Source organism: Podarcis bocagei, assembly GCF_964188305.1.
Source record: "Podarcis bocagei genome assembly, chromosome: 15".
Classification (NCBI taxonomy): Eukaryota; Metazoa; Chordata; class Lepidosauria; order Squamata; family Lacertidae; genus Podarcis; species Podarcis bocagei.
The window spans coordinates 42657421-42682125 of record NC_138141.1 but is presented as its reverse complement, the minus strand read 5'-3'; the positions used below and the strand labels follow the sequence as shown (position 1 = coordinate 42682125).

General features: G+C 43.6%; 2 protein-coding genes across 3 annotated transcripts in view; one reads left to right on the top strand and one right to left on the bottom strand.

Moving 5' to 3' along the window:
- The window catches only part of TEX14 (testis expressed 14, intercellular bridge forming factor), a 62304-nt gene extending 60407 nt beyond the window's left edge, over positions 1-1897 (bottom strand). Inside the window, exon 1 of the mRNA XM_081171946.1 lies at positions 7-1897. The gene's annotated coding sequence lies outside the window, so the exon portion shown is untranslated. The remainder of the gene's footprint in view (positions 1-6) is intronic.
- Positions 1898-1969: 72 nt separating this feature from the next.
- The window catches only part of RAD51C (RAD51 paralog C), a 31017-nt gene continuing 8281 nt past the window's right edge, over positions 1970-24705 (top strand). Inside the window, exons 1-8 of one of the 2 annotated variants that reach the window (XM_081172190.1) lie at positions 1970-2495; positions 7393-7654; positions 8146-8312; positions 8684-8817; positions 11296-11427; positions 16134-16200; positions 21841-21901; positions 24264-24324. In XM_081172190.1, the coding sequence (XP_081028316.1) occupies positions 2375-2495; positions 7393-7654; positions 8146-8312; positions 8684-8817; positions 11296-11427; positions 16134-16200; positions 21841-21901; positions 24264-24324 (1005 nt within the window). In that variant the 5' untranslated portion in view covers positions 1970-2374. Of the gene's footprint in view, positions 2496-6279; positions 6839-7392; positions 7655-8145; positions 8313-8683; positions 8818-11295; positions 11428-16133; positions 16201-21840; positions 21902-24263; positions 24325-24705 lie in introns of those variants that run through there. The other variant, XM_081172191.1, reaches the window with a different exon arrangement.

Genomic DNA, 24705 nt, shown 5'->3' with positions numbered 1-24705 from the left:
ACCCACCTGCCCACCCCTTTTGCCAACCGTCGAGGTCTTCATCCGTTAGCTGCTCTGGGGAGCGCGTTCCTTTCGTGGGATCCAACGTGCATGCGCCCGCCTGCGCGAGGGCGCTCAGAAATGTTTATGCACCCAGAACTAGTAATGAAGGTTGCACGAAAATGCGCGAGTGATTTGTGCACCTTAAACTGGCCTACAAAATGAGAGATTGCTGGAGTTGTGTGTGTGACACACACACACACACATTCAAATTGGGTTACAGCAAAGATTGCATGGCTGTGTTATAATATTCATGCATCATTTTGTGCGCAAGATTGCATGCGCTCAAGTGGTTTACAAGTAAAAGACTGCGGGAGTTGTAAGATTTATGCATTCTACTTATGCTACATTGCATTCCTGTGTGCAACATTCATTACCCTGTAACATTTATGCACCCTGACTGGTTTATAATAAAGATTGCATGACTGCGCGAAGGGGGTGGTATTCATGCACTGTGTGAGTGGTTAATATTTATGCACCCTGAGTGGGTTGGAATATAAGATTGCACAGCTGTGGTGTGCAATATTCATGAAGTGTGCAGATGGGTGTGATATTTATGTACCTTAACTAAGTTACAGTAAATGGTGGAAGTAATTTCACTTTGTATAATCATTAAATTCAGTGTGTGTTATATTATTCCATCTGTGTGTCTCTGTAATATTTATGTATTCTATTGGGTTACAATTAAAAAATGCCCAACCTGTGTGCAGCTAGAGGCCCAGGTCTAAATTTTTGCACCTATTTTGGTGCTTTGGATTAAATTTTAGGAAGTGGACAGGGGAAAAGATGTCTTCCAATAGCTATTTAGGATAGCTAAAGAAAGCATTCAGGTTCAGGGGCAGTCTACCACTCAATACCTTCCAGAGTCATCAGTTTGACTGACTCCTTATTGGAAACAGGAAACTACATAAACTAAACTAAGCTTAATCTAGCAGCAGGGATCTTCTTTTCCAGAAAGAAGCCAATAAGAAGTCAAATAAGATTACCCTGGGAGGGGATCCAGTCCTCTAAGATATTATTAATACCCCAGCCTCAGAATCCTGTACGTATTCTCAAATGCATCACATCATTTGGTGATTGCAGAGGAATTTCAGGCAAAAAAACACACAGGGTTAAAAATAAGAGAACACAGTATTGCAGAGATAATTCAGGGGGTCAAGAGTAGATCCAATTAAATAAACCGATGTCTAAATAGACATGACTACAGTCTCAATATGTGCAGGGAACAGCCAAACCAGGAAACTGTGTATCTGAAGCCTATATGGGTCTTAAGTACCGTAAGTCCCATTGAGTTCAGTGGGGCATATTGCCATGTACTGTAAATAGGCACAGCATTGCCACTGTGCAGCACAGTCCTATACTCAAGATCCTTTGAATTAAATCGGGTTTATGCCCATGTAATTGAGCAAAGGGTAAGAATCCTAGGTGTGTCTCTTCAGAAGCCCCATTGAATTTAATGGGATTTTCTCCTTACAAGTGTGCGCTGGGGTGCGTTTCCCCTCAGGAGTAACATCCAGTGTATTTGATGGGATTTACGGCAGTGTATTTGGGCAAAAGGAAATCCTATGTGTTTCTCAGAAGCCCCGTTGAATTAAATGGGATTTACTCCTGTCTGTAGGTAACTGGGCCACAACCCTATGTGGCTCCTCAGCAGTAAACCCCATTGAAATAAATAGGCTTTACTGCCATGTTAAGTGGGCACAGGGTTGCATGAATTAAATGGGATTTACTCCACCGTAGTGGGCATCAGGGTTGCAGCTCCATGTTTGCCTCCTCAGAAGTAAACCTTACTGAATCAAGTGAGATTTACTGCCTTTTAAGATGGCGTGGGGTTGCAATCCTATGAATTAAGTGGCTATGTAAGTAGGCGTCAGAGTTGCATCTTCATCTTTGTCTCCTCAGAAGTAAGTCCCACTGAATTAAATGAGATTTACTGCCTTTTAAAGATAGTGCGGGGTGGTAAACTACACTATGACTTAAATGGGATTTACTCCCAATGCAAGCGGGCGCCAGGGTAGGGACCCCATGTTTGTCTCCTCAGCAGTAACCCCCATTGAATCAAATGGGATTTCCTGCCCTGTTCAGCGGGCGCAGGGTTGCGACTGTATTATACACGGCTCCCCAGCAGCAAGCCCCATTGACTTCAATGGGATATACAATACTGCCAAAAGTCAGTAAGAGAGCGGGGTTGCAACCCTGTACCCTTCTCCTCTCCTCAGAAGCGACTACTGTACTTCTTCTTCCCCTGTGGGAGGAGAAAAATGCCGCTCCAAAAAGGGGGCCGGGCTGAGAGGAATGGAGGACCGCCTTCTCCGCCTTCTCCTCCTCCTCCATCATGGAGCCGAGGGACGTGGGCAGCTTCCCTTTGCCGCCGAGTCTCCGGGAGAAGTTAGTGGCTGCCGGCTTCCAGACAGCCCAAGAAGTGGTCGAGGTCGGGCCCTGTCAGCTCAGCAAAGGTACCGACGAAGAGGCGGCGGCGGCGAAAACGCCCTAGCTGAGGAGAAAGACGTTTTCCCGCGCAAACGCTTCCCGCCAATTTTTTAATTTCCCCCTCAGCCAGCCTTGTCTCGGTTTAGGTGCCAGGCGCCCTCTCCTCACTAATGCTCCTCCAGGATTTACGTATAAGCTAAACAAACTTATGTATATAGCTTCGGGCCCCACTCTCTTGGGTCCCCCAAAAAAATTTAAAGGGGAAAAAGTGGGTGTACATTTCCAAAATATAAGATAAAAAACCTGCACCCACCCCCATTTTATTCATGTTGGCACACCTGTTCTGTGAAAAAATCCTATGATGGTGAGCAAGCAGACAGGAAGACAACTTGCCCACCATTACTTATTCTTCACAGAAATATTATTCTAGGGTGTTGGGTGAATTCTGCATTACTGCCAGTGTGCCTTATAGGTGCCCTGTGTGAATTGGGGCCTACGATTAATAATAATAATAATAATTATTATTATTATTATTATTATTATTATTATTATTATTATTATTATTATTATTATTACCTGCCCTTCACCATGAGGTTGCAGGGCAGGTCACAACAATGTAAAATACAGCATTTTGTGTTGTGTAGGCTCCTATGATGTACATATTTTGTTATGTGCAAATGGCTTTAGAGACCTATTAGGTCCATAAATTACCATATAGCATATCTTCAAAACAAAAAACAGCAGCGATTTGTTGTTGACAAAGGACAGCTGGACATATAAAGGGCCCCATTACCTTCAGCAGCTTAGGGCCTCATCAAACCTAAATCCGGCCCTGTTCCTCCTCATAATAAAAAACGATAACATGATAATATATCCCAGCCTGAGTTATAGTTGAGAGTAGGCCTATTGGAACCAGTTGTTTGATGTCCACCTTGAATCGTAATGGAGAGTAGACCTATTGAAATCAATTGCTTCCAATCCACACACCTTAATGTCGCAACTGTAAGGAGTAGAGACATGGACCCCGATATCTGATATCTGCTTTTAGTTATAATTAATAGTAGACCCGTTGACGTCAATGGTTGGATATCCAGTGCTAGTAATTTTGAGTTAACACTTGTTAAAATCAAAGGACTTTGGGGTGATACTGTTGGATCTGCTCAGGAGTGTGGCTAGCAATCAATAGCTCCCATTGTTGATTATCTGAAGGAGCGTCTCCACCCCCATCGTTCTACCCGGACACTGAGGTCCAGCACCGAGGGCCTTCTGGCAGTTCCCTCACTGCGAGAAGTCAAGTTACAGGGAACCAGGCAGAGGGCCTTCTCGGTAGTGGCACCCACCCTGTGGAACGCCCTCCCAGCAGATGTCAAGGCAATAAACAACTATCAGACTTTTAGAAGACATCTGAAGGTAGCCCTGTTTCGGGAAGCTTTTAATGTTTGATGTATTATAATATTCTTAACTCTAAATATTGATGTATTTTAATATTCTTTTGGAAGCCGCCCAGAGTGGCTGGGGAAGCCCAGCCAGATGGGCGGGGTATAAATAATAAATTATTATTATTATTAGTAGTAGTAGTAGTAGTAAAGGCTTCTCAAGTGTTAATTAAAAAGCTTTATGTGATATTAATGATCTATTTAGTAGCACTCCACGTGTTTGTTAACAGCTTTGTGTGGTGTTGTATCCTTATTTAATGCTTTCCAAATCATAATTAAAAAAAACCCCACTTTGTGTGGTTTCTATACATATTAATACAAACAATAACCACACAGAGCTTCAAAAATGAAGATAGATTCTTTATTGTCATTACACTAGTGCAACATTGCACAAGTGCAACGAAATTGGATGCCATCCCTTAAAAACAGTAAAAGCAAAACAACAACAACAACCAACCAAACCACCTTCCAACCACACCCACACCCACCCCCAAAAACTCCCAGATCTCACTATCGAGTTACAGCATTCAAAAAGGCCACAGCTCTTGGATAGAAACTGTTTTTCAGTCTATTTGTCCTTGACTTGATGTTTCTATACCTCCTGCCAGAAGGCAGTAGTGCAAACAGACTGTATCCCGGGTGAGATGGATCCTGCAGGATGTTGTTTGCTTTCCTAAGGCAACGGGAACCGTACAGTTCTTCCAAAGGTGGGAGAGGGTGACCAATAATCCTTTGGGCTGTGGTTATGACCTTCTGGAGCACCTTCCTCTCTCTAGCTGTACAACTGGAGAACCAAGCACAAATACAATATGTGAGTATGCTCTCTATGGAGCCTCGGTAGAAGGACACCAGCAGTCTCTCACTCAGATTGTTCTTTTTTAAAAGTCTGAGGAAATAAATTCTCTGCTGGGCCTTCTTCACCAGAGCAGTGGTATTTGCGCTCCAGGTCATGCCCTGATCCATAATCACTTGGAAAGCATTATTAAATATGGTAATAAAAGTATTCAGGGTTGTGTTTTTTTTAAAAAAGCTTTGTGGTCTCCATCATTATCATTCCTTATATAATAATGCTCTCAGAAGTCTTAATTTAAAAAAAAATACACAAAGCTTTGTGTAGTGTCAGAAAGGGATCTGGTTTTGCCCTATTGAGGCTTTAAAAACTGATCTTTCCAACATGGAAAGATGGTAGGGACCTTGAAGGTTTTTTCTAAGCCTAATTATTGGTTGAGCCACTAACAAAAACTTTGATCGGTTCATTAAGGCTGTACAGGAATCCTAAACTCCTATTTTACAGTGGGAGTAATACATGACATTGAACTTGATGGGACTTCTGAGCAGACCTGCAGCAGGATCGTGTTAAAAGAGAGGATCCCACTGAAAACAAACTGTTGGCTTGAAAGGAATCAGCTGGTGGTCTTTTTCTATATAGACAGAAATACTATTCAGGAACTCTGCATTTTGTGCATTGAACCAAAGTTGTGTAGTTGTGTTTATAGTGTTGGACTAATACCTGGGAGGCCTGGGTTCAAATCTCCATTGTTATTGTTATTATATTTGTTGGTCACTTTATCTTGATCAGGGCAACCCAAACCAACAAATAAACAGGCGATAAAGCCCACCTATATACATTGAAACCAAGAGGAAAGAGAAATACATTTAAAACATCACACTCACTTCTTAAAGGCCGCAGATAGTTAAAGCCCTGGGTATAGAGAAATGTTTTTGCCTGGTGCCTAAAGATAAGTGGTGTAGGTGGCAGGCAAGCCTCCCTGGGGACAGCATTCCATAAACATTTTCTGTGAACCACCCTGTGACCTCCGGGTGTAGGGCGGTACAGTGGTGCCTCGCAAGACGAAATTAATCCGTTCCGCAAGTCTCTTCGTCTAGCGGTTTTTTCGTCTTGCGAAGCAACCCTATTAGCGGATTAGCGCTATTTGCGGTTTAGCGGCTATTAAAGGCTTAGCGGATTGGCGGCTAAAAGGCTATTAGCGGCTTAGAAAGGGGGGGGAGCGGAAAAAAATCGGAACACTCGCAAGACGTTTTCGTCTTGCAAAGCAAGACCATAGGGAAAATCGTCTTGCAAAGCAGCTCAAAAACGGAAAACCATTTCGTCTAGCGGGTTTTCTGTCTTGCGAGGCATTCGTCTTGCGGGGCACCACTGTACTGTATATAAATTCAGTAAATAAATACCGTATTTTTCGCTCTCTAAGACGCACCAGACCACAAGATGCACCTAGTTTTTGGAGGAGGAAAACAAGGGGGGGAAAAATCTGAATCTCAGAAGCCAGAACAGCAAGAGGGATCTCTGCGCAGTGAAAGCAGCAGTCCCTCTTGCTGTTCTGGCTTCTGGGATAGCTGCGCAGCCTGCATCCGCTCCATAAGACACACACACATTTCCCCTTACTTTTTAGGAGGGAAAAAGTGAGTCTTATAGAGCAAAAAATATGGTAAATAAAACGGGGAGCTACCACAGAAAAGCTCTCTGGGTGACCTTGGGCCAATCTCAGCCTAACTTACCTCACAGGGTTATTATGAAGGCAAAACAGAAAGGAGAGAGCTGTGTATAATACCTTGAACTCCTTGAAGGAAAAGTGGAATATAAATGTAATAATACAAATGTATCCCTTGTGTAGGCAGTTTATCCTGTGAGTAAATCCCATTTAACTCAGTGGGGCCTGCTTCTGAGGAGATATGATGAATAAGATTGCACTGTTAATTTGTCACTTGGTGTTCATAACCACTAGATGTCACTATTATATTGCACTTCAGAAGTAGATACTCTGATTTCCAGTCCTCTTTACTAGTTATTTTTGTAATGCATTGCATTTATTTGGATAATGTGCAAATGCCTAAAATTACAGACTGAAAAAAGAAAATGTATATAATCAAAACACTTGCCAAAATGTATTACAAACAGGGATATTTGTATTTTGGTGAGTTCCCCACTCCCCTTAGTAAGTAATTTGTAACTTGTGCTTTTGCAATTGAACATAAAAGATGCATTAGAATATATATTAGATGCAGTCAGTCAAATGTAGTTAAACATCACCATTAAAGAATCACAATTACTCTTTTTTTTTAAAAAAAGTAATAAACCTTCAGCAAAATATGTTTTCAGTCAGTCAAACCTTACAACGTTAACTTCAGGGTATTTGCACATAGGAAAAGAAGGGAACCATTTTAATTCACTACTTTGATTTGCCCAGTAACTGTCAGTGGCAAAATTATGAACAGTATTAGTTAGCAGAAAGCATTAAAAATTGCCTTCTATTGTCTCAGACCATTGGTCCACATAACTCAATATTGTCTACACTGACTGGCAGCAGTCCTCCAAGGTTTCAGACAGGAGTCTTTTTCCAGCCCTAGTTAGAGATGCCAGAGGTTGAACCTGGGACTGTCATCATGTTCTCTACTGAGCTACGACCCTTCCCTTACTGTCCTTTGCTTTTCAGAAAATTAAAGTCTACTGTATTTTGTTTTCCCCCAGAAGTTGGGATTTCAAAACAGGAGGCCTTAGAAATTCTGCAAGTGATCAAACGGGAACGACATGGCGTTGAAGCAAACACTGTGGGGTTGGATCAGGCACCAGCCAAGAAGTACACAGCCCTTGAACTTCTGGAAGAGGAGCAAGCTCACGGTTTCATTATAACCTTTTGCTCTGAACTGGATGGTATCTTGGGAGGGGGCATTCAGCTGACCAAAATCACAGAGATCTGCGGAGTGCCAGGAGTCGGCAAAACACAACTATGGTAAGAACTGTTGCCAAAACTCACATTTAAAAGCCTTTTCTGCACTTCTCACGATTCACTGTAGTCTGGCAGGAGGGGTAGACTATGGTCATGGTAGCTCTTCATTTTAGCCCTGATGGGTCTTGCTCAGAAGAGTCCATAGCTCAGTGGAAGTGCATCTTCACCTGTTGCTCCCATTTGTTTCAGTGGAACTTGCTTCCAATTAGGTAAGCAAACACGTTCAGTACTTAGTGCTTTATTTTCTCACGGTGGGTGTTTTCTAAACCTGCAGATTTTCATAGGCTAACACAATGCCCTGTTGCCCATTCCACATTGCATAAATCTCTTTGTAGTGTCATTTCCTGTCTGGGTTCTCCCGCTGTCTCTGCCAGAAGAGGGGGGTGGGGAGATTCCACCAGTCATGAGCTGGGGGTGTGCTTTTTGTAACGCTTATTTATTGATCTATAACTATCTTTCTTCCTGTGACCATTCCTTTATGTCCTCTTTCTCAGCATGCAACTAGTGGTGGATGTGCAGATTCCAGAATGCTTCGGAGGGCTTGATGGAGAAGCTGTTTTCATAGACACCGAAGGGAGCTTTATGGTAGACCGAGTCGCAGATATGGCAACCGCCTGTGTTGAGCACTGCCGGCTTATTGCTGAAACACATCCAGAAGAAGGTTTATTATCAAGCTATATGCTCACCTAAGGCTTGCGGGGAGTGTAACATCAGGTCTGGAGACCAAATGAAACCCTCCAGGCATCTTTATCTGGTCCTCATAGCTTGTAGGCCACAGCCTACAAGTCATGAGCTGTTACAAGTTGCCTTGTAACAGCTTTTTCTTTTTATTAGGAGGGGAACATTGCCTTGCCCTCTGCCTAGATGTCTTCCACCGCTACACTGAGAATGTCCTGTTCTGTTGACTTCCATAGCCAGGAATTAAATCGCTCCACATGCTCTACATACCTATCTCTATGTGTAAGGGACAGGCTGGGGAACGAATGTCATGGTTTTACAAATGTGTTCAACATAGATTCTTATTTCCTTCAGAGCATCAAACAGCACTGGAGACTTTCTCCCTTGAAAATATTCTTTCTCATATCTTTTACTTCCGTTGCCATGACTATGTGGAGCTGCTGGCACAGGTGCACCTCCTCCCAGACTTCCTTACTGGGCATCCAAAGGTAGGGAGATTCTGTAAGTAAGAACGAAAAAAATATAGTGTGTGTGAAGGGGAAGTTACTTGTTGGCTCTGATTCATTTGATCTGGGCTGCATTTGTAGTTTACTGGATTGAGGTCAGATTGTGACCTTTTTGATTGCGCATTCATGATTTTTGGAGCTCATGATTTGGGGTGGGCATACATGATTGTACTTTCAGTGTTACTTGTGCCTGGAAAAGTTTTGGGACAGGCATACTCTTTGTTTCATGCAACGTACTGCTGAAATTCTATAATGTGTCATACTACAAATGTTCCAATTTGTCATACTTCTCTTGCACTATACTACAAGGGTACCCGTCCAGACAGCAGTAATGCAGTAACAATGGGAAAGCACCACAGAACATCTAATAAAGTGTGGACCACCCAGTATAGAATCACCACTAATGCATTGTCCCCCTTTTATTTCCTTGCCTACCACACCAAGTTTACTAAAAGCTCGCTCCTAACTGAGTTAGGCATGCTTAAACCCACTGATGTTAATGGGGTTAAACACAGATAAAACACAAGGCAGATGCGGTGTTGCCTAATCTTTTCACGCTTGCACACTTCTCCCATTCTGTTGTGGGCTCACCTGATTTCTCTTCCCCCCTTACCTATGAATTCTTGCACACTAATCTTTCCTTCACTCTTTGGAACAAAGCATGTTTAGCTTCAACCTGTGTTTGCTTGAAGATTTTGTATTTGTCAGCCATATCATGAATCAGCATAGTTAAAAGGTGCGGGAATATAAATATTTTAAATAAAAATATCGAAAACATGTTGCCTAGACCAGAAATTTCTGGACCACTTGACACCAGCTATTTCTATGCCTGCTACTTCTCTCCATCGCACCAGAGGCTTGGCATAACCATGGCCTATCTATCATCATCATCATCACTACTACTGTAGCCAGTGTCATAGCTGTCAACATTTCCCTTTTTTAAAGGGAAATTCCCTTATTCTGAATAGAATTCTTCGCAAGAAAAGGGAAAAGTTGACAGCTATGGCCAGTGTGTGTTCTAAGTTAGATAAACTATATATGTACATTGTGTGGTGGGTTAAAAGTCCACACATCGTCTTTTATTTTCAGATCATAGAGTCTTCTACAGATCAGTTATATTTGATGTGAGACTTTAATGTTGTATATAGTATAGGCTTGGGTGAGGGTGGGGGGGAGAGAAGGGAGTGGTGGTCTGTGTAATTATGTGTGTGTTTGGGGTTTGCTGTTACTGCTATCCTCTCTGGAGAAGTGATAAGCTTGGAATATTCTCTTATCACTGGGCAGAACAGCAGCAGCTATTAAAGGACACAGTCCCGTCCTTGTGTCTATTGACTCTACACATCAGTGGAAAATAGCTTGGAGGTTGATATGTGTTAAACCTGCAGCACGTGGTGCTGTGGGGAACCATGAAGCAAGTTTCTGCATTCTGTTGGAAGCCTTGTTCGAACGTACCAAAAGTGTCAGAGAGTTAATAAAACAAGCAGCACCTGCTGCCAGCCGCTGCCAGTTAGTGTGAAGCAGTAGTATTCAAACTTTGCAGATCCAGGTCCCACCTTAACTCAAGCATTTGGGGAGCTATTTATTTATCTACCATACAATTGCATGGTGCTGGTACTGCTGCTGTGACCCACCTTGGATCAGGCTGTGACCCAGTAGTGGGTCCCTACCCACTAGTTGAAGGTCAGTGGTGTAAACAACATTGAGCTAGACACGGTACAAAGCACTCTGGCTTTAGGGCTTTTTGCTACCCCAGGGAGGGTTGAGAACGATTTCTATGTCATAATTTGATTTTCCAATCTCCCTTTTATGTGGAGCAAGCACAGGCTGTTCCAGGTATGCTTGTCTTGGAAGTTGAATATTCCCAGGCAGCTGAGCTGGTAAATGCACAGCAGGGCTGGCTTACTTGTGGTGGGTGAAGAATTTTTGCAGCACAAGTAGCAACAGCAAAGGAATGCTAATAAATCATAATTAAGCATGGTGATCGCATTGAGCCCTGAGCAATTCTCGCTGACTTCCTTCAGAATTATGAATGAATCAGTTAGGCAAAAGCAAATATCCAGAAGGGAGGTAACAGGCTCCACAGCATAGGATGTGTGTATTTGTTATTGGAGTGCCTGTAGGTTTATTGCACAAATGGGGGGTGGGAAGCCACATGTATATCATCGTGGAAAACTTGGCTTTTGTTCGAAAGAGAGGAGTTTTTTAACCTGTACAATTTACAATTGCATAGAGAAGTTTGAAACATAAAGCCTGAACGCAAGAGCACCCCTCCCTCCTACATGCCTAAAGTGTGCACCTATAAATACTCATTCCCCCCCCCCTTGTTTATTAAGGGCCACTTCAATCTTTTATCTATCTTTTGTATTTATTTATTTTTAAATGTGCACAGGTGGCTCATATGCTTCCCTGACACTGAGTTCTGAGAAGAGCAGCTTGCTGTGTTTTATATCCTGCTGTTAGGTACGATTGGTCGTGATTGATGGAGTTGCCTTCCCTTTCCGCCATGACATTGAGGATCTCTCACTGCGAACACGGCTCTTGAACGGCTTGGCCCAGCAGCTGATCAGTATTGCAAATGATCACACACTAGCTGTGAGTTGTTGTTGTTGTTGTTGTTGTTGTTGTTTTATGAGGTGGGGGCAATCATAAATATTGTTTTGCAACATACAGGTTACTAAGCACTGAACGAAATGTGGTTTAAACTGCTGTGCAAGAGTTGGCTGCAGAGTAAAACTCAAGGGGCATGCTTCTTTTAAAATGGAGTGTTGGGATTCCTAGAACACTAAATTCTAAACTGGGTACCAGAATCCATGCTTGAAGGAAGCAAAAATTATTGGGGTAGTAATAATAAAAAAAAGCCAGCTGAAAAATACGATAATAAAATTCCATCAATCCTGGTTTAAACATATATCTTAATGTAGGCAATCTAAAGAGGAATCTAAATAAAATGGATGATTATAAGTCACACATTCAAGTGTACAAAAGACAATGAGATATCCAAACCACTGGTGGATAAGTGGTCGGTGTTCATCCTTCCAATCCTTATCATTTTTGACCACCTTATTTAAAAAATAAGGGGGAGGGAATTCTTCCAACAATGACGGGTCTGTCTTAATACACTTTTGTGGTGTCTTACACATATCTGCTGTGCAGTTCTACAGAGTTTAATCACTGTTGGGTGTGGGTTTTTTGTAACATCGTTTTTATTCATTCCTTTATTTCGTTTTCATATGGTTTGTTGTTTGTTTCATGTGTCGATTTAAAAAATTGTTTTATTATGATCATGGCATTTTATTGCTGCTGTATTACGCCATGTGTTCCATTTTGGATATAAATCTATCAAATAAATTTTATTGCTTTTCTACTCTGCTTTCTGTGAGTGGCTCACATTATGCTGAACAATAAAACAGCAAGAACTTAAATACAACCCCCAACATCAATAAAATGCCCCAAGACAAGAATCAAAGACACTGATTCTGCTGATTAAAATCCCATCTACTTTATTTGAAAGCACTCTGAAATAATATTGCCATTGATCTGCGTTCTGAAAGTTAGCAAGACAGATAACGGGCAGACTGCCCTGGACAGGGACTTTTCACTGCTGAGTCACGGCGACTAGGAAAGCTCCAGTGATGAACGCCGCAACCCCAGAGTTGGCCACGACTGGACCTAATGGTCAGGGGTCCCTTTAGTAACAATGATGCAAGTTAGGCAAACTTGTCAGTTTCAAAGTTTTTAGCTTCATTAATGATAAATAAAAGTAAAATAACAATCTAAATTAGATCGCTTTGTAGAGTAGGAGTGGAGGAAACTCGGGCTCCAGGGCTGAATGTGACCCTCCAAACCCCTCTGCTTGGCTCTTGGGACTCTCCAGATCGTGCTTTGCAACCTCCATGAGTGTTCTTCCTTGGTTGGGATGTGTGCTTGAACTCTGATAATGTGTCTTGCTTTTCTGGACGAAGGATAGGGAGTTGTTTGAGAGTGTGAAGAAACTAACCTACGTACTGTTGTAAATAAAAATATGCCCTTTTCCCTTATGGGGTATCCAAGAGCCCATATAGAGTCCTTACATAGGTTCCCTATTGGTAGGAGAGAATAACAGAGGCCAACCAGAGAATATTGAGAAGCAAAGCAGCTAGTAAGCTTGATCTTTATTGATCTGTTGCAACAGGGTGCTCCCCTCACACGCAGGAGAGGAAGAGGACCCACAAAAATGCTGTGCAAGGGCTTATAAAGACGTTTGAAATTCCCATCCTCTAGATCAAGACCACCCCCAGAAACATTATGCATTCATCACAGAAGGGGTGTAACCTAAGACCACCCCTCAGATACATCCCAGAAAAGGCGGACTGAAACAGAACATTTGCATGTTGTTTTTCTCCTGTCCCAGTTTATCTCCTGTCGGGCAAGTTACTTGATTGGATTGCCTGGGGAGCCTGGCCATTCTTTTGTAGTGGTAAAATACTTATTTTCTGGGCCAGGTCATAGGCTCACACCTTATTCATATCTTAAATGTGTCCTTAAGACAGGATTTGTGAGGAAAGAGACAATGGGGAGACTTTTCCAGTTTGACCTTGCAGAGAAACATTTGCTCAGTTTAGGAATCAAAATGGTTCCAGGTTGGCTTTCCTGTGCTGATCTATGTACGTGCGGTTATGAACATTGCCATATATCTAAGACCATAAAATTCCTATTACAATAGAAAGATAAACATGTTCATGAACTGCTCTGCCCACTAATGCCTCTGGCCCCACACCTGCCCTCCCACTCAGATGTTTCCCCAGAAGAGAAAAACCATACCATAAAGCTTCCCCCACCCCTGCTCTATCTAGAAACTTGGGGATCAGCAACCTAAGGCCCATGGGCCACAAGCGGCTCATGAGGGTTGTTTAACCGGCCCATGGACCCCCGCTGCCTGTTTGGTCGGCTGCCGTGCACCGCGCTAAACCAGTGTGGAGCAGAGTGGGGACCGCCTTCCGTGACGCTCTCCGGCTTCCTATTGGCTGCAGGAAGCTCCTTCAGCCAATGGGAAGCTGTGCACGCCTCCTCCGTGCTGGAAGGAGTGCCGGAAATAGCGTTTGTGCTTGTGTGCGCGCACACCCCAGCCCACCGCGGCATCTGTGGGACTGTGAACTGGCCCAGGCCACAAAAACTTGGCCGACATGCTCTTGGACTTCTCCCAGCAGCCAGCTATAACCAGGGGTCGGGTGATGAGAGCTGTAGTCCAACAGCATTTGGAAGGCCACAGGTTCCTCATCCCGGATATTTTTCTATGCAAACCGAATATTTTCTGATTCAAACTACCCTCATTTGCATAGGAATTCCCACCCCCACCCCCCCGAAATCCCATATCACTGAAAGGCTCTGGCTTGTAACAGCCTCCTGCTGTCCGTTCAGACATTAGTAACAGCCAATTTCAAAGCTCAGGAGAAAATGTGTGGGTGGATCTTCTTTCTCCCCTCACAGCAAATGCCCACAAATTTCAAAAGCAGGTTAAAGAGTTTCCTGCCTTCCACTGATAATTATGTTTAAAGAAAATTAACCCCTGGCCTTCGCAAAAAGACTTGCAACTGGTCACTCAGAGAAAAGCCACTTTGCTTGCTTGCGGGGGAGGAGCTGTCTGTGGGAGAAAATCCTTAGCATCCTGCCTTGCCGATTTCCTTTGTTGTTGCACCCTTTGACCTCCACTTAAAGGTGCTGCAGACAGGGCCAGCTTTGTGCCAGCTGAGGGCAGGCATGAGCTGTGTAGCCTATTTATAGGTGGGCTTTTTTTAAACCCTGCCATGTAGAAAGGGATTGTTCAGGAACGAAGCTTACGCAAGTTCTGGAATGGTGCTCGTCTGCCTCTCCTCTCTGTCTCTAGGTAACTCTTGCTCCTCCTCAAGCTGCAATTCTGTGAGCACGCTGGGATTTCTTTTTTATTGCTGCACTACTATAAATAAACCCCGCTACTCAGATAATGTCGGGGAGGAAGTATAACATAAAAAGAGCCCCACTGGATTGGACCAAAGGGATATATAGTGCAGCATCCTGTTTTCATGAAGATGCCTCTGGGAAGCCCAAAAGCAGGACCCGAGGGCAATAGCCCTTTCCAACTCTTGGGCTGTGTATATATTATCAGTTTAAAATGTGGCTAGGCTGCTCTTTTTCTCAGTTTGGATCAAAACTGGTTGCCGGCTCCAAACGCAGCATTCCATAAGAAACAACAGGTTAGGGATCGTGGCTGACAGCGTGCTCACCACTTCCCAACCAGTGGCGAGACCACACTGGACGCAGCAAACAGTAGCTGCTTCGAAGCATGCTGCCTCTGATGTTAGAGGCAGTCTATTGCCATCATGACTAGTAACTCGCTCCCACAGGTGATGGCCAGCAATTTGGATGGCTTTAAAAGATGCTTGGTCCCAATTCATGGAGGATAAGGCTATCGGTGGCTATGCTCTGCCTCCATGGCTGGAGGCAGTAAATGCTTCCAGTTGCTAGAAACCGCAGGAGGGGAGACCGGTCTTGTGCTTGCTTCATGCTTCTGCTTGGGTCACACTTGAAGGTTTCCCATCTGGTTGGCCACTGTGAGAACAGGATGCTGGTCTAGATGGGCCATGGGCCTCATCCAGCCGGTTTTCTTCTGTTCTTTGCATCCACTGATGGCCTTATCCTGCATGCATCTAAGTTCCTTTTTAAAAGGACATCTAAATTGGCAGTTGCATCTTGTGATATCAAATTCTAGAGTTCAGCTTTGTTAGGAGGCCCCTATTTCTTGCACAGAGCTACATTTCCTAGAGTCCCTCTGGGAAATGTAGCTCTGTAGGGGGAATAGGGATCTCCTAACAACTCTCATCACCCTTAACAAACTACAACTCCCAGAATTCTTCGGCGGAAGCCACGACTATTTAAAGTGGTATTGTAGTCTTTGAAATGTATGGTGTGAATATGACCGTAGTGCAAATTTCTCCTAATGTGCACATGTTGTATGCGATTTTGCCTAATGTGCGAGTATTTGCAAAGTCGTTTTGCTGAACATACTAAATTTTGGATGTTATTTTCAATAATATGTGCTTTGCTGTACACATTACTAGACTGGAGGACTATGGTGAAATATGGAGAAGGTAAATTTTGAAGGATGGCTTTGTTTCAGTTCTCATTGATTTGGAAAGTGCAAATTAGGTATAAGAAAAGCAGGCTGAATTTATCCCCCATTCCTAGTTGGAGTTCAGCCACAAGTCCCTTTCCCCTTAGTGTGTGTTAACCATATTTGATGGGTTTTTTCTCCCTCTTCACCCCCAACTGCTCCCCCCCCCCAGGTTGTGTTGACCAATCAAATGACGACAAGACTTGAACATGGCCATTCCTCTTTGGTACCTGCCTTGGGTAAGTGTTTTATACTGCAAGTTGAAGGATGCTTTTTCTGCTTTATACAGACCAGGTTTTTCTTTCATGCACCATGAACAAAAGAACCGTGACAGCCAATCTTGTTTCCCCGGTGATTCTCTCTGAAGATAACTTTGCACAGAGAATGTCCTATACAAACCAGAAGCTCCATGGTTATAGCTCCTGATTCTCTGGGCCAAGTCCTGTGATTGCACCAGCTGGCACAAATATGTGCTGCTGTGATCCTGGAAACTGGTACCTTTAACTGCAGACTTCTCAGTTAATATTGGGCATTCTCAGAGCAAAGGTATCCCTGAGGGATACTGAGGGAGTATCCTAGCAAGAAAAAAACCTGACTGGCTTTGAGGCATCCTTCAGAAAACAAAGAAAGGTTGAAATTGAGGACACTTCAGCAAAGACCTCGCTGCCTGAGACCAGTGGATTATATACTTGTAAACTGCTTAGAAGCCATTTTACCATGTAAGAGGTATATAAATAAATAGATGATAATAAAATAATAATGATGATTGGGATCAATGGGGCACTGCTCCACCAGCCTCAGTCTTATGGAAAGCAAGTTTCCACCTGTCTGTCCTCTTACTTACAACCAGCCCTGACTGTCAGTTTTCCCTTCCTCCTCCTTAGTCTCAGTGTTGCTCTTGAAACTCAGCAGGGAGGAGGAGGAGGATGGGGATGAAAGTAGAATTAGTTGACTTTGCCTCTTATTGGCTCTGTCTCCACCTGTTGGGCTCCCTGCTTTCTGCCCCGCCAGTCTCAGTGGATATCAGCGGCTACTGCCTGTGACCTTGGAGATGCATTCCCAGCCAGGATACACAATACTGGGCTCAATGGGTAATAAAGTTTGGCCTGGTTTAAAGCAGCTTGCTCTCTTCTTATGCATAGTTTCAGGAAAGCTTGCTGTGTTCATGTTGGTATGAAACCAGCTCATATCAACATGAACAACATAGCTCTCTAGACTTTTTGAAGGCCCTCAAGGAGCAGGCTTTTGTTTTGATTTTTAATTGACACTGTTTTTAGAGCTGATCGGTAACGTTTTTAATTAGGCTCTCCTCTGGCTTATTCTTTTCTTTTTTAATTAAATAATGTTCAGCATCAAGATGTGCTTGTAAGGATATGAACCTGGGCAATTCAAATTAGAGGTAGGCACAGGAAATTGGAGTGTGTTCTTTCATTGTGTCTCGTCCCTTTGTAATACATTCTGTACAACTGTCTAGAATGTAGAAGTCCCAAATTTTGGAGAGCGAAGCAAATGTCACTCATTTGTGTATTTATAGTCACAAAGTATGAGACGCTGTTTAAAAAGATAGTTGTTAACCAAGCACAGGTTTCTACCAAAAGCTAGAAAATAGAGAAGTGAAAGGATTTTATTCCACAAGCCCATAAACAAAGATGCAAAATCAGAGATGGATAAATGCACTTCTCTCCCTACAGTACTACATATTCCCAAGACATTTCAAAGAGTAGGCTTCTTTACTTGAGGTTGTGTTAAATTCCTTTCCTTAAAATCATGTCCTCAGTTTCAGGTTTTAGGAGATAATTAGTGGAATCTTTGGTCTTCAGCCTCAAAAAACTCTTGTGTTGAGATTTGGGTGCTATGTACATTCTTAAGTTTAATAAGTCGATCGCCTGCTGTTAGATTAGTTATATTAGCTATAATTCTTTACTTGGTTGACAGTTTTGTGAGAAAACATAGCTGCTTCTACGCTGCCACTGTTTCCTGTCAGGATTCCGCCACATATTGGTAAATTCTCTTTTCCTGAAAATACCTGACTTCTTGCAATAAGGAAAGTGGTAGGGAAGCTTGCTTTGACGCAACGTCATCTAACCTCCCCACAAAGAAATTGTGGAGTAAATGCTCTTTAGGTAGCAAGCACCGTCTAATTTCCCTGCAAGCAAATCTGGATAAATGCTCAATAAAGCACCCTTCCCCACCCCCAGTCCATTTCCCACCACCACCACATAATTATTGTGGGCCTTGGAAGTGCACATTCCAAAGTCTATGATGCACGGGCATGGCTGCCGCCAGGAAAACGTTTGGTATTAACTGTGGCAGCCGTCACCAACTTCATCAGATGCCAGGTCTCCCTGGTGATCTTAACAAAGGCATCTTGCTCTGCATAGAACTGGTCCAAATCCATTTTCCAAATGGGTATAAAATCCTGACTTAAAAGCCAGGTGCTTTGCAGCTTTATAGTGAAAACTGAATACCAGACTACTTCTTCTTTTAAAAAAATAGACAATTCTTCTTCTTGCAATTGAAAGCAAAGCATTCCTTCAGTGTCTGTGAATCATGTAATGATTCCCTTGATTATTGGGGTCGGGGAGGGGGCGTTGAGAGACATACAAAGGCAAGAGCATCCCTTAATGTGTGTGTTCAGCACTTCAACCGCTTGGCAGAGATTTAAGATAAATTGAACAAAATAAAAAAGCATGCCCTTGGAGGATGTCGGGTCTGAAATGTGCATGCAGATAAAGACCTTGCTTTCAAACACTGACCTTTTGTCTTCAGTGTGCTTGCCTTCCCCCTGCTGTATACATGATTTTTGGCAGACAATCAGACTACAAAGCAAATTAAAGCTAATAGATTTAAGGGTCGGCAGCTGGCGGTCCATGGGCTGACTCCAGCTCCCTGAGGGGTGCTATCTGGTCCCTTAGCTGCCAATCTTCTCTTTCCCATCATGTTCTTGGAACAGCCTTAGGGAAGGAAAATGGTGACTTGGGCAAGCAAATGAAGGGTTTTCCTCTTCAACTGCTGTGTTCCTTGCTGTGTCTTTCTCTCTTGCCCTTCTGGGAAATCAGAAAAGGAAGCAGACTGAGACCAGGGAGGGAGGGAAGCAATCCTAGGCTTGATCTGCACCACACAGAGGACCTACGAATGTCTTGGGGGCATTTTATCGGGTTTTCGTAGACAAGCCTGCATGGCTTTAAAAGAGGTTTAGGCAAATTCATGGAGCGTAAGGCTATCAGTGATTACTAACCTCGATGGCTATGTTCTACCTCCACTGTCGGAGGCAGTATGCTCCTGAATACCAGTTGCTGGAAATCGCAGAAAGGGAGACTGCTGTTTTGCTCAATTCCTGCTTGTGAGATCTGCAATGGGGCAGGCTTTTCTGATGTTTCTTAAACTTGTCCTGGCTTGCATCTCTAAAGTCGTATCTCCTGTGAGCTTCAGTTTTCCCTTTGTAAAATGGGAACAATATTATTATCCCCATCTCTGTGGCACTGTAGTTATTAATGAACAGTTCTGTTGTTTTTAGATGCAACATGCTGGGTTAGAGAAAGGAAGATTATAATTTGAAATAACCCTGTTTTTGCTTCCTCCCATGTCTTATGTGTTTTCCCTTTTCTCCTTTCTGGTGGTAGTGGTAGCAGCAGCAGCAAACCCATTGATAAGAACCAACTTTGTTTTTGTTCCCACCCCAAGTAGCAGGTCTTTTCGTCCATGCTATCACTTGCTTGTTAGGCTTGTGTCCCTTGCTCAGTGCGATTTCATTAATTTATGGGCCTTCAGAAAGCAAAACGTTTAGAAAACTGAACACGCAAAAGAAAAGAAAAGAACGATGGAATTCACTCTCATGAGACTGAGCAATGGCCACCAACTTGGGTGGCTTTAAAAAAAAAGTCTAGACAAAATCATAGAGGATAAAGCTATCAGTGGCTACTACCGTAGTTTTGAAGTTCTACCTCCTATCAGAGGTGGTATGCCTCTGAATACCAGTTGCTGGGAATTGAAAGGAGGCTTCCCATTGGTAGATCTGGTTGGCCAATGTGAGAATAGGGTGATGAACCAGCTGGGCCTATGGCCTGATCCAACAGGGCTCTTTAGATGTTTTTACGTTCTGCAATAGATTCTGAAATGGTTTCCTCTGCAAAAGTTGTTCAAAATCCGCAAATCTTAGTTTTTCTTAGCATTTTTAAATAGACCTTCTTAATTATTGGGGGGGGGGGAATCTCCTAGGCATTGCGAGGATTAGGTTAGGCTGAGAAGCCTTTCACACACTGGGCTCCAAAATGGATGATCCTAGATGGTTTTTACTTGGCATACTTAATAATGAGGTCAAATATTGTTATCTCTCTCCAGTTTAATTTTAGTAGCGCTTTTTGCCATGGAGCGTAAAACCATCCATTCCCCCCCCCCCCAGCAAAGAAATATGGTTTGAAATGGAAATGGCACTCATTTGTATAATTCATACTCTAATCTTGACTTCCAAACGTTAAATCTCACGCTGGCGTAGTCATGAAGGTTGCCAAGATGCCTCTGGGGTCTAGACATTTAATTTTGATAATTCTTCCCGCTGGAATGATACGCTTCTCCCTCTGTATGTGGTAATGAAGATGTTCCACTAGATCCACCCGCCCCGGAGGCTGACAGATGCACCAACTTGGTGATTCTGGAGACAAATTGGGGCGGGCGGGGGGGACGACTGCTCATAGTATTTTCCTTTAAATGACCTGCTTTAAAATCCAATCCATCTCCTGACTTATGGGCGCACTGTCTAGAATGGGTTGAGGGAGACGGGCTCAATAAATCTGTCTGGAAATCAAATGACATGGTCAGAAATGAGCTCAAATAATGAGATTGCTTTCTGTCAGAAGCCACATCAGTTTCTCAGGTTTTAAAGAGCCTGAAGTTCCTCTGCAGCTGATTTCTTGCATGTCATTATCTACTTTCTGGTGCTCTTTGCACAGTTTTTCTGCATTAGCTGTTCCTTTGTTTTTGCAGGATTATTCTTGGTCATGGTTTTTTCTTTTCTTTTTTGAATAATGCTCAAAAATTAAGCTCGTTCAGAGGGATGTGCAAAAAGCACGTGGGAGCGTGGACATAATTTGTTGTTATGCACAATCTGCTTTCCCAACCAGTAAGACATTCCTGGGGCGCAGCACTTAACCCAGTTTGATGGCTCCCATAGGCACACTTGCACCGCACCAAGTTTCCCACTGCCTCATGCCTCTCACTCTCCTTCCTGGTAAGAGGCAGCAACACACCTGCCAGGAAGCTAGCATTGTGACTCCACTCCATCTGGCAAGCTCGTCTCCATCCAGGCAGGCAAGAGGCATTATTGCGTTCAAGGAAACATTCCCGCCAGACAAATAGCATTTGAGGAAGGTGCAAAGCAGGGCCATTAGGAGTGTGACCAGGCATAGGAGCTAACTCCAGGGGGGTGGGGATGCTCGGGCACCCACAATGAGATAATTGTGGGGGCTGGGCACCCACAAAGCCAATGAGAAAAGCCGGAAGGCGGCAGCAGCACTGCCTCCAAGAGAGAAGCAGTTCTGTTCCGCCCTCTTCAGCCAGCCAGCAAGGCACCCTTTTCCGGGTGGTGGGCCTCGGAGGCAGAGTATCTTTGCCTCTGAGTCTGAGCCTCTCCCTACGGAAAAGGGTGGCCCGCTGTCTGTGGAGAGGAGGAGGAAGAGGAACCGCCTACTGCTGCAACCTCTGCCTTGCGGTGGCAGGCACTCACAGTCCTGGGGGTGGGGTGGCACCCCTGTGATCAGGGGAGGTTTTCAGTGGGCAGATAGAGAAGCCTGGAGGTCCACGTTTCTCTCCTAACCTGAGTCCCCCCCCCCCACCTGTGCAGGAATGCATCACGCTATTTATCTGTCTCTCTCACACTCTAGGAGAAAGCTGGGGGCATGTAGCTACCGTCCGCTTAATCCTGCACTGGGACAACAAACACAGGTGAGAAACCAAAAACACGTGATCTGATCCAGTGGGTGTCTTGCTCTTCTGAAGTTAATCTGAGCCCAGCAATGAATTCCCAGGCTGCATGTGATTCAGCACATACTGGGGTAAACTGGCCATAAAAATGCATATATTGTTGAAAAGAATATACAAAAATATTCTTTTAGGGGAAATTTCTTTGCAAAAATGTGTGCAGCAGGAGAGAGAGCATATAAAAGTGTATATTAGAAGAGATTTGTGTTAAAATACAGAATGAGAACTTTAAAAAAATGTGAAATGACGGTGAGAAATAAACCTGTGATTGGAAAAATGAGAAACTTGAGAGGAACCTCGTATTCACCTGTCTCTACAGCCCAACTTGATATAATCAGATGTAAAACCTCCCTAGTTCATAAATAAAATTGTTTGGCAACCCTTCTAGTAATTCAGCTTGTAAAGGCAGGGAGAGTGAGAGGCACTGTATTTAGCAATGCAGAGATCAGATGGAAGAGATCGTAAAGGCTGTTAACAATGTAAGACTCGCCTCTATAAATGGTGTAATCGCTTCTCAAGCTCACACTCTACGTACATTCTTGCTGCATAGCTTGTCAGACATCTGGAGTATTAAGGCAGCCTTGTCCACTGCGCCTGTTTAGCATAAACCTCATACCTTCCTCTCTCTTCCCCCTCCAGTGCTGGAAATGTGTCAGTACTAAATTATGAGCGGGGGGCCTCTGTTTCCGTGAGAACAGGCCCCCCTGTTGAGTCAGAGGCACCCAGCAGAACTCCAACCAAGAGCCTCTTAAAAACATGGCTTAGGGTGTCTCAAGATTAAGGCTATTCTGTAAAGTACAACCCACCAATTTAAATGTTCTAAGGAATTCCCTCTGCAGCTAATGTGAAGTGGTAATCTTCCTCGGGCGGTAATTACTTGCTTTCTAATAGAATGGCACTGAGGGGAAGGAGAAGCAGCCGAAGCCCTAAAAATAATTAACAGCAACCTTGGCAGGTTATCTCAGAGCAAGACAGAATACTTTCCCGGGGAGTGATGAGGACAAAGGCTTCACTTTCTCCCCACTCTGGGTTTCAGCAGGCAGTTCCTGACACACACACACCCCAAGACTCTGGGGTGAAACAAATGAATACCATTCTGCTTAATTTAAAATAGTTTATATCCCGCCTTTTCATTTTGAAAAGTGCCCAACATGGCTAACAGACTCTAAATCGCAACCAGCAAGTGCAGTGCTGATTAAGGACGCAGAAACACAAAGGAGGAAACGACTTGCTACAGCCTTTTCCCCCTTCCCTTCTTCAAGCATCTCTTCTATGTGTTGTCAGCCTTGTGGGGCCCACCTGTCGCAGGCTGCAAAATGCTTGCTGCTCATGTCATAGGTGTATTGTTTCCAGTGGTCTCCACCATTTTGAGACCACCCATTTATTCCATAGTTACCAGCAATGGTGTCCACGGACACATCTTAGGGTGCCTGCAAAGGTTCCAATAAATCTCCACTAAAAATCCACAGTGCATGAGAATGTTTGCTCTTCCTTCTCAGTTCCTGGTTGCACTGATTCAGTTTCTCCTACATGGAACGTGCACCCTTACACCTTCCCAGTTTTCGTAGGATGCCAGAATTTGACACCTTTCCTCTCATTTTCTGCTGAGGAGAGGTGCAAAGAGCTTCTCTCTGAGCAAGTACAGCAGTCGCTGATGTAGATGCCTTTCTGCCATTGATTGTATAGGGTAAAGGCCCACATCATTCTGTGCTCCAGTCTCTCTTCTTTTTTCAATATGGCAGCCATTTTTTGTTATGCCACGCCCCCACAGCAGCCATTTTGTGACTGGTACCCACTGGCTCAAAAAGCTTTGGGATCCCTGATCTATATAGGTGTCATTTTTCGTATTTTGGAAAATGTTCTGTACAGAGGGCCTACTAAAATGAATGGGACCTCACAAACCGCCAGTGGTTGATTGGCAGGAAGGCAGGGTGTAAAAGGAAACAATAAAACGTGTGGGACATCATATTATTTTTGCACAGCTCCTGATCACTGCATCAGAATTTCTGCAGAAGAACTTCCTGGGTGAATTGTGCCCTTTGGCTGATTGGCGAAGAAGCTTACCAATGAAGTTGCACTTGCTGTACTAGTCTTGCTCAACCTGGTGTCTTCCCAAATGTTGTTAGACAGCAATCTCTAGCAGCCAGCATAGCCCAGTAGCCAGAGATTGATGTCATCAGGAGGGGCCCTGACTGGTGCAGGGAGGGTGCCCTACACTGGTCTGCCATGGTGTTATGCGCACGTGCTGTCAAATATTTGTAAATGTAACATGAGCTAAACAAGGGAGCAATGTCACTGAAATCACAATGACTTCCATCCTATACAGATTGGCAACGCTGTACAAGTCGCCAAGTCAGAAGGAATCAACTGTGCCATTTTGTGTAACGGTAAGTACATTGCGGATGGCGGGAGGAGGGCCAGGATTAGGGGCTGAAAAGTGAGGGCAGGGTATCTATACTTAAAATTGTGCTTTTGGAGCAGCTGCAAGTCTTCCAAGGTGAGCCAATAGCAGAAATGTTCATGGTGGCGCAATTCAAGTAGGGATGTCTCTTTTTTTTTTTTTTTTTGAGACCCCCACCCCCTTCAGAATTTACCACAGTTTTTGTGGTCAGGAACAGAAGCCAGCCAAGCAAAGACGACTGGTATTAATTCATGTTGTTGCTTTTGATTTTTTTTAAAAAAATGATATTTATTAGAGGTTTGAAAGTTACAGAAAAAAGAAGAAAGAAACAATAAAAAATTAAACAAAACAAAACAATACCTTACAA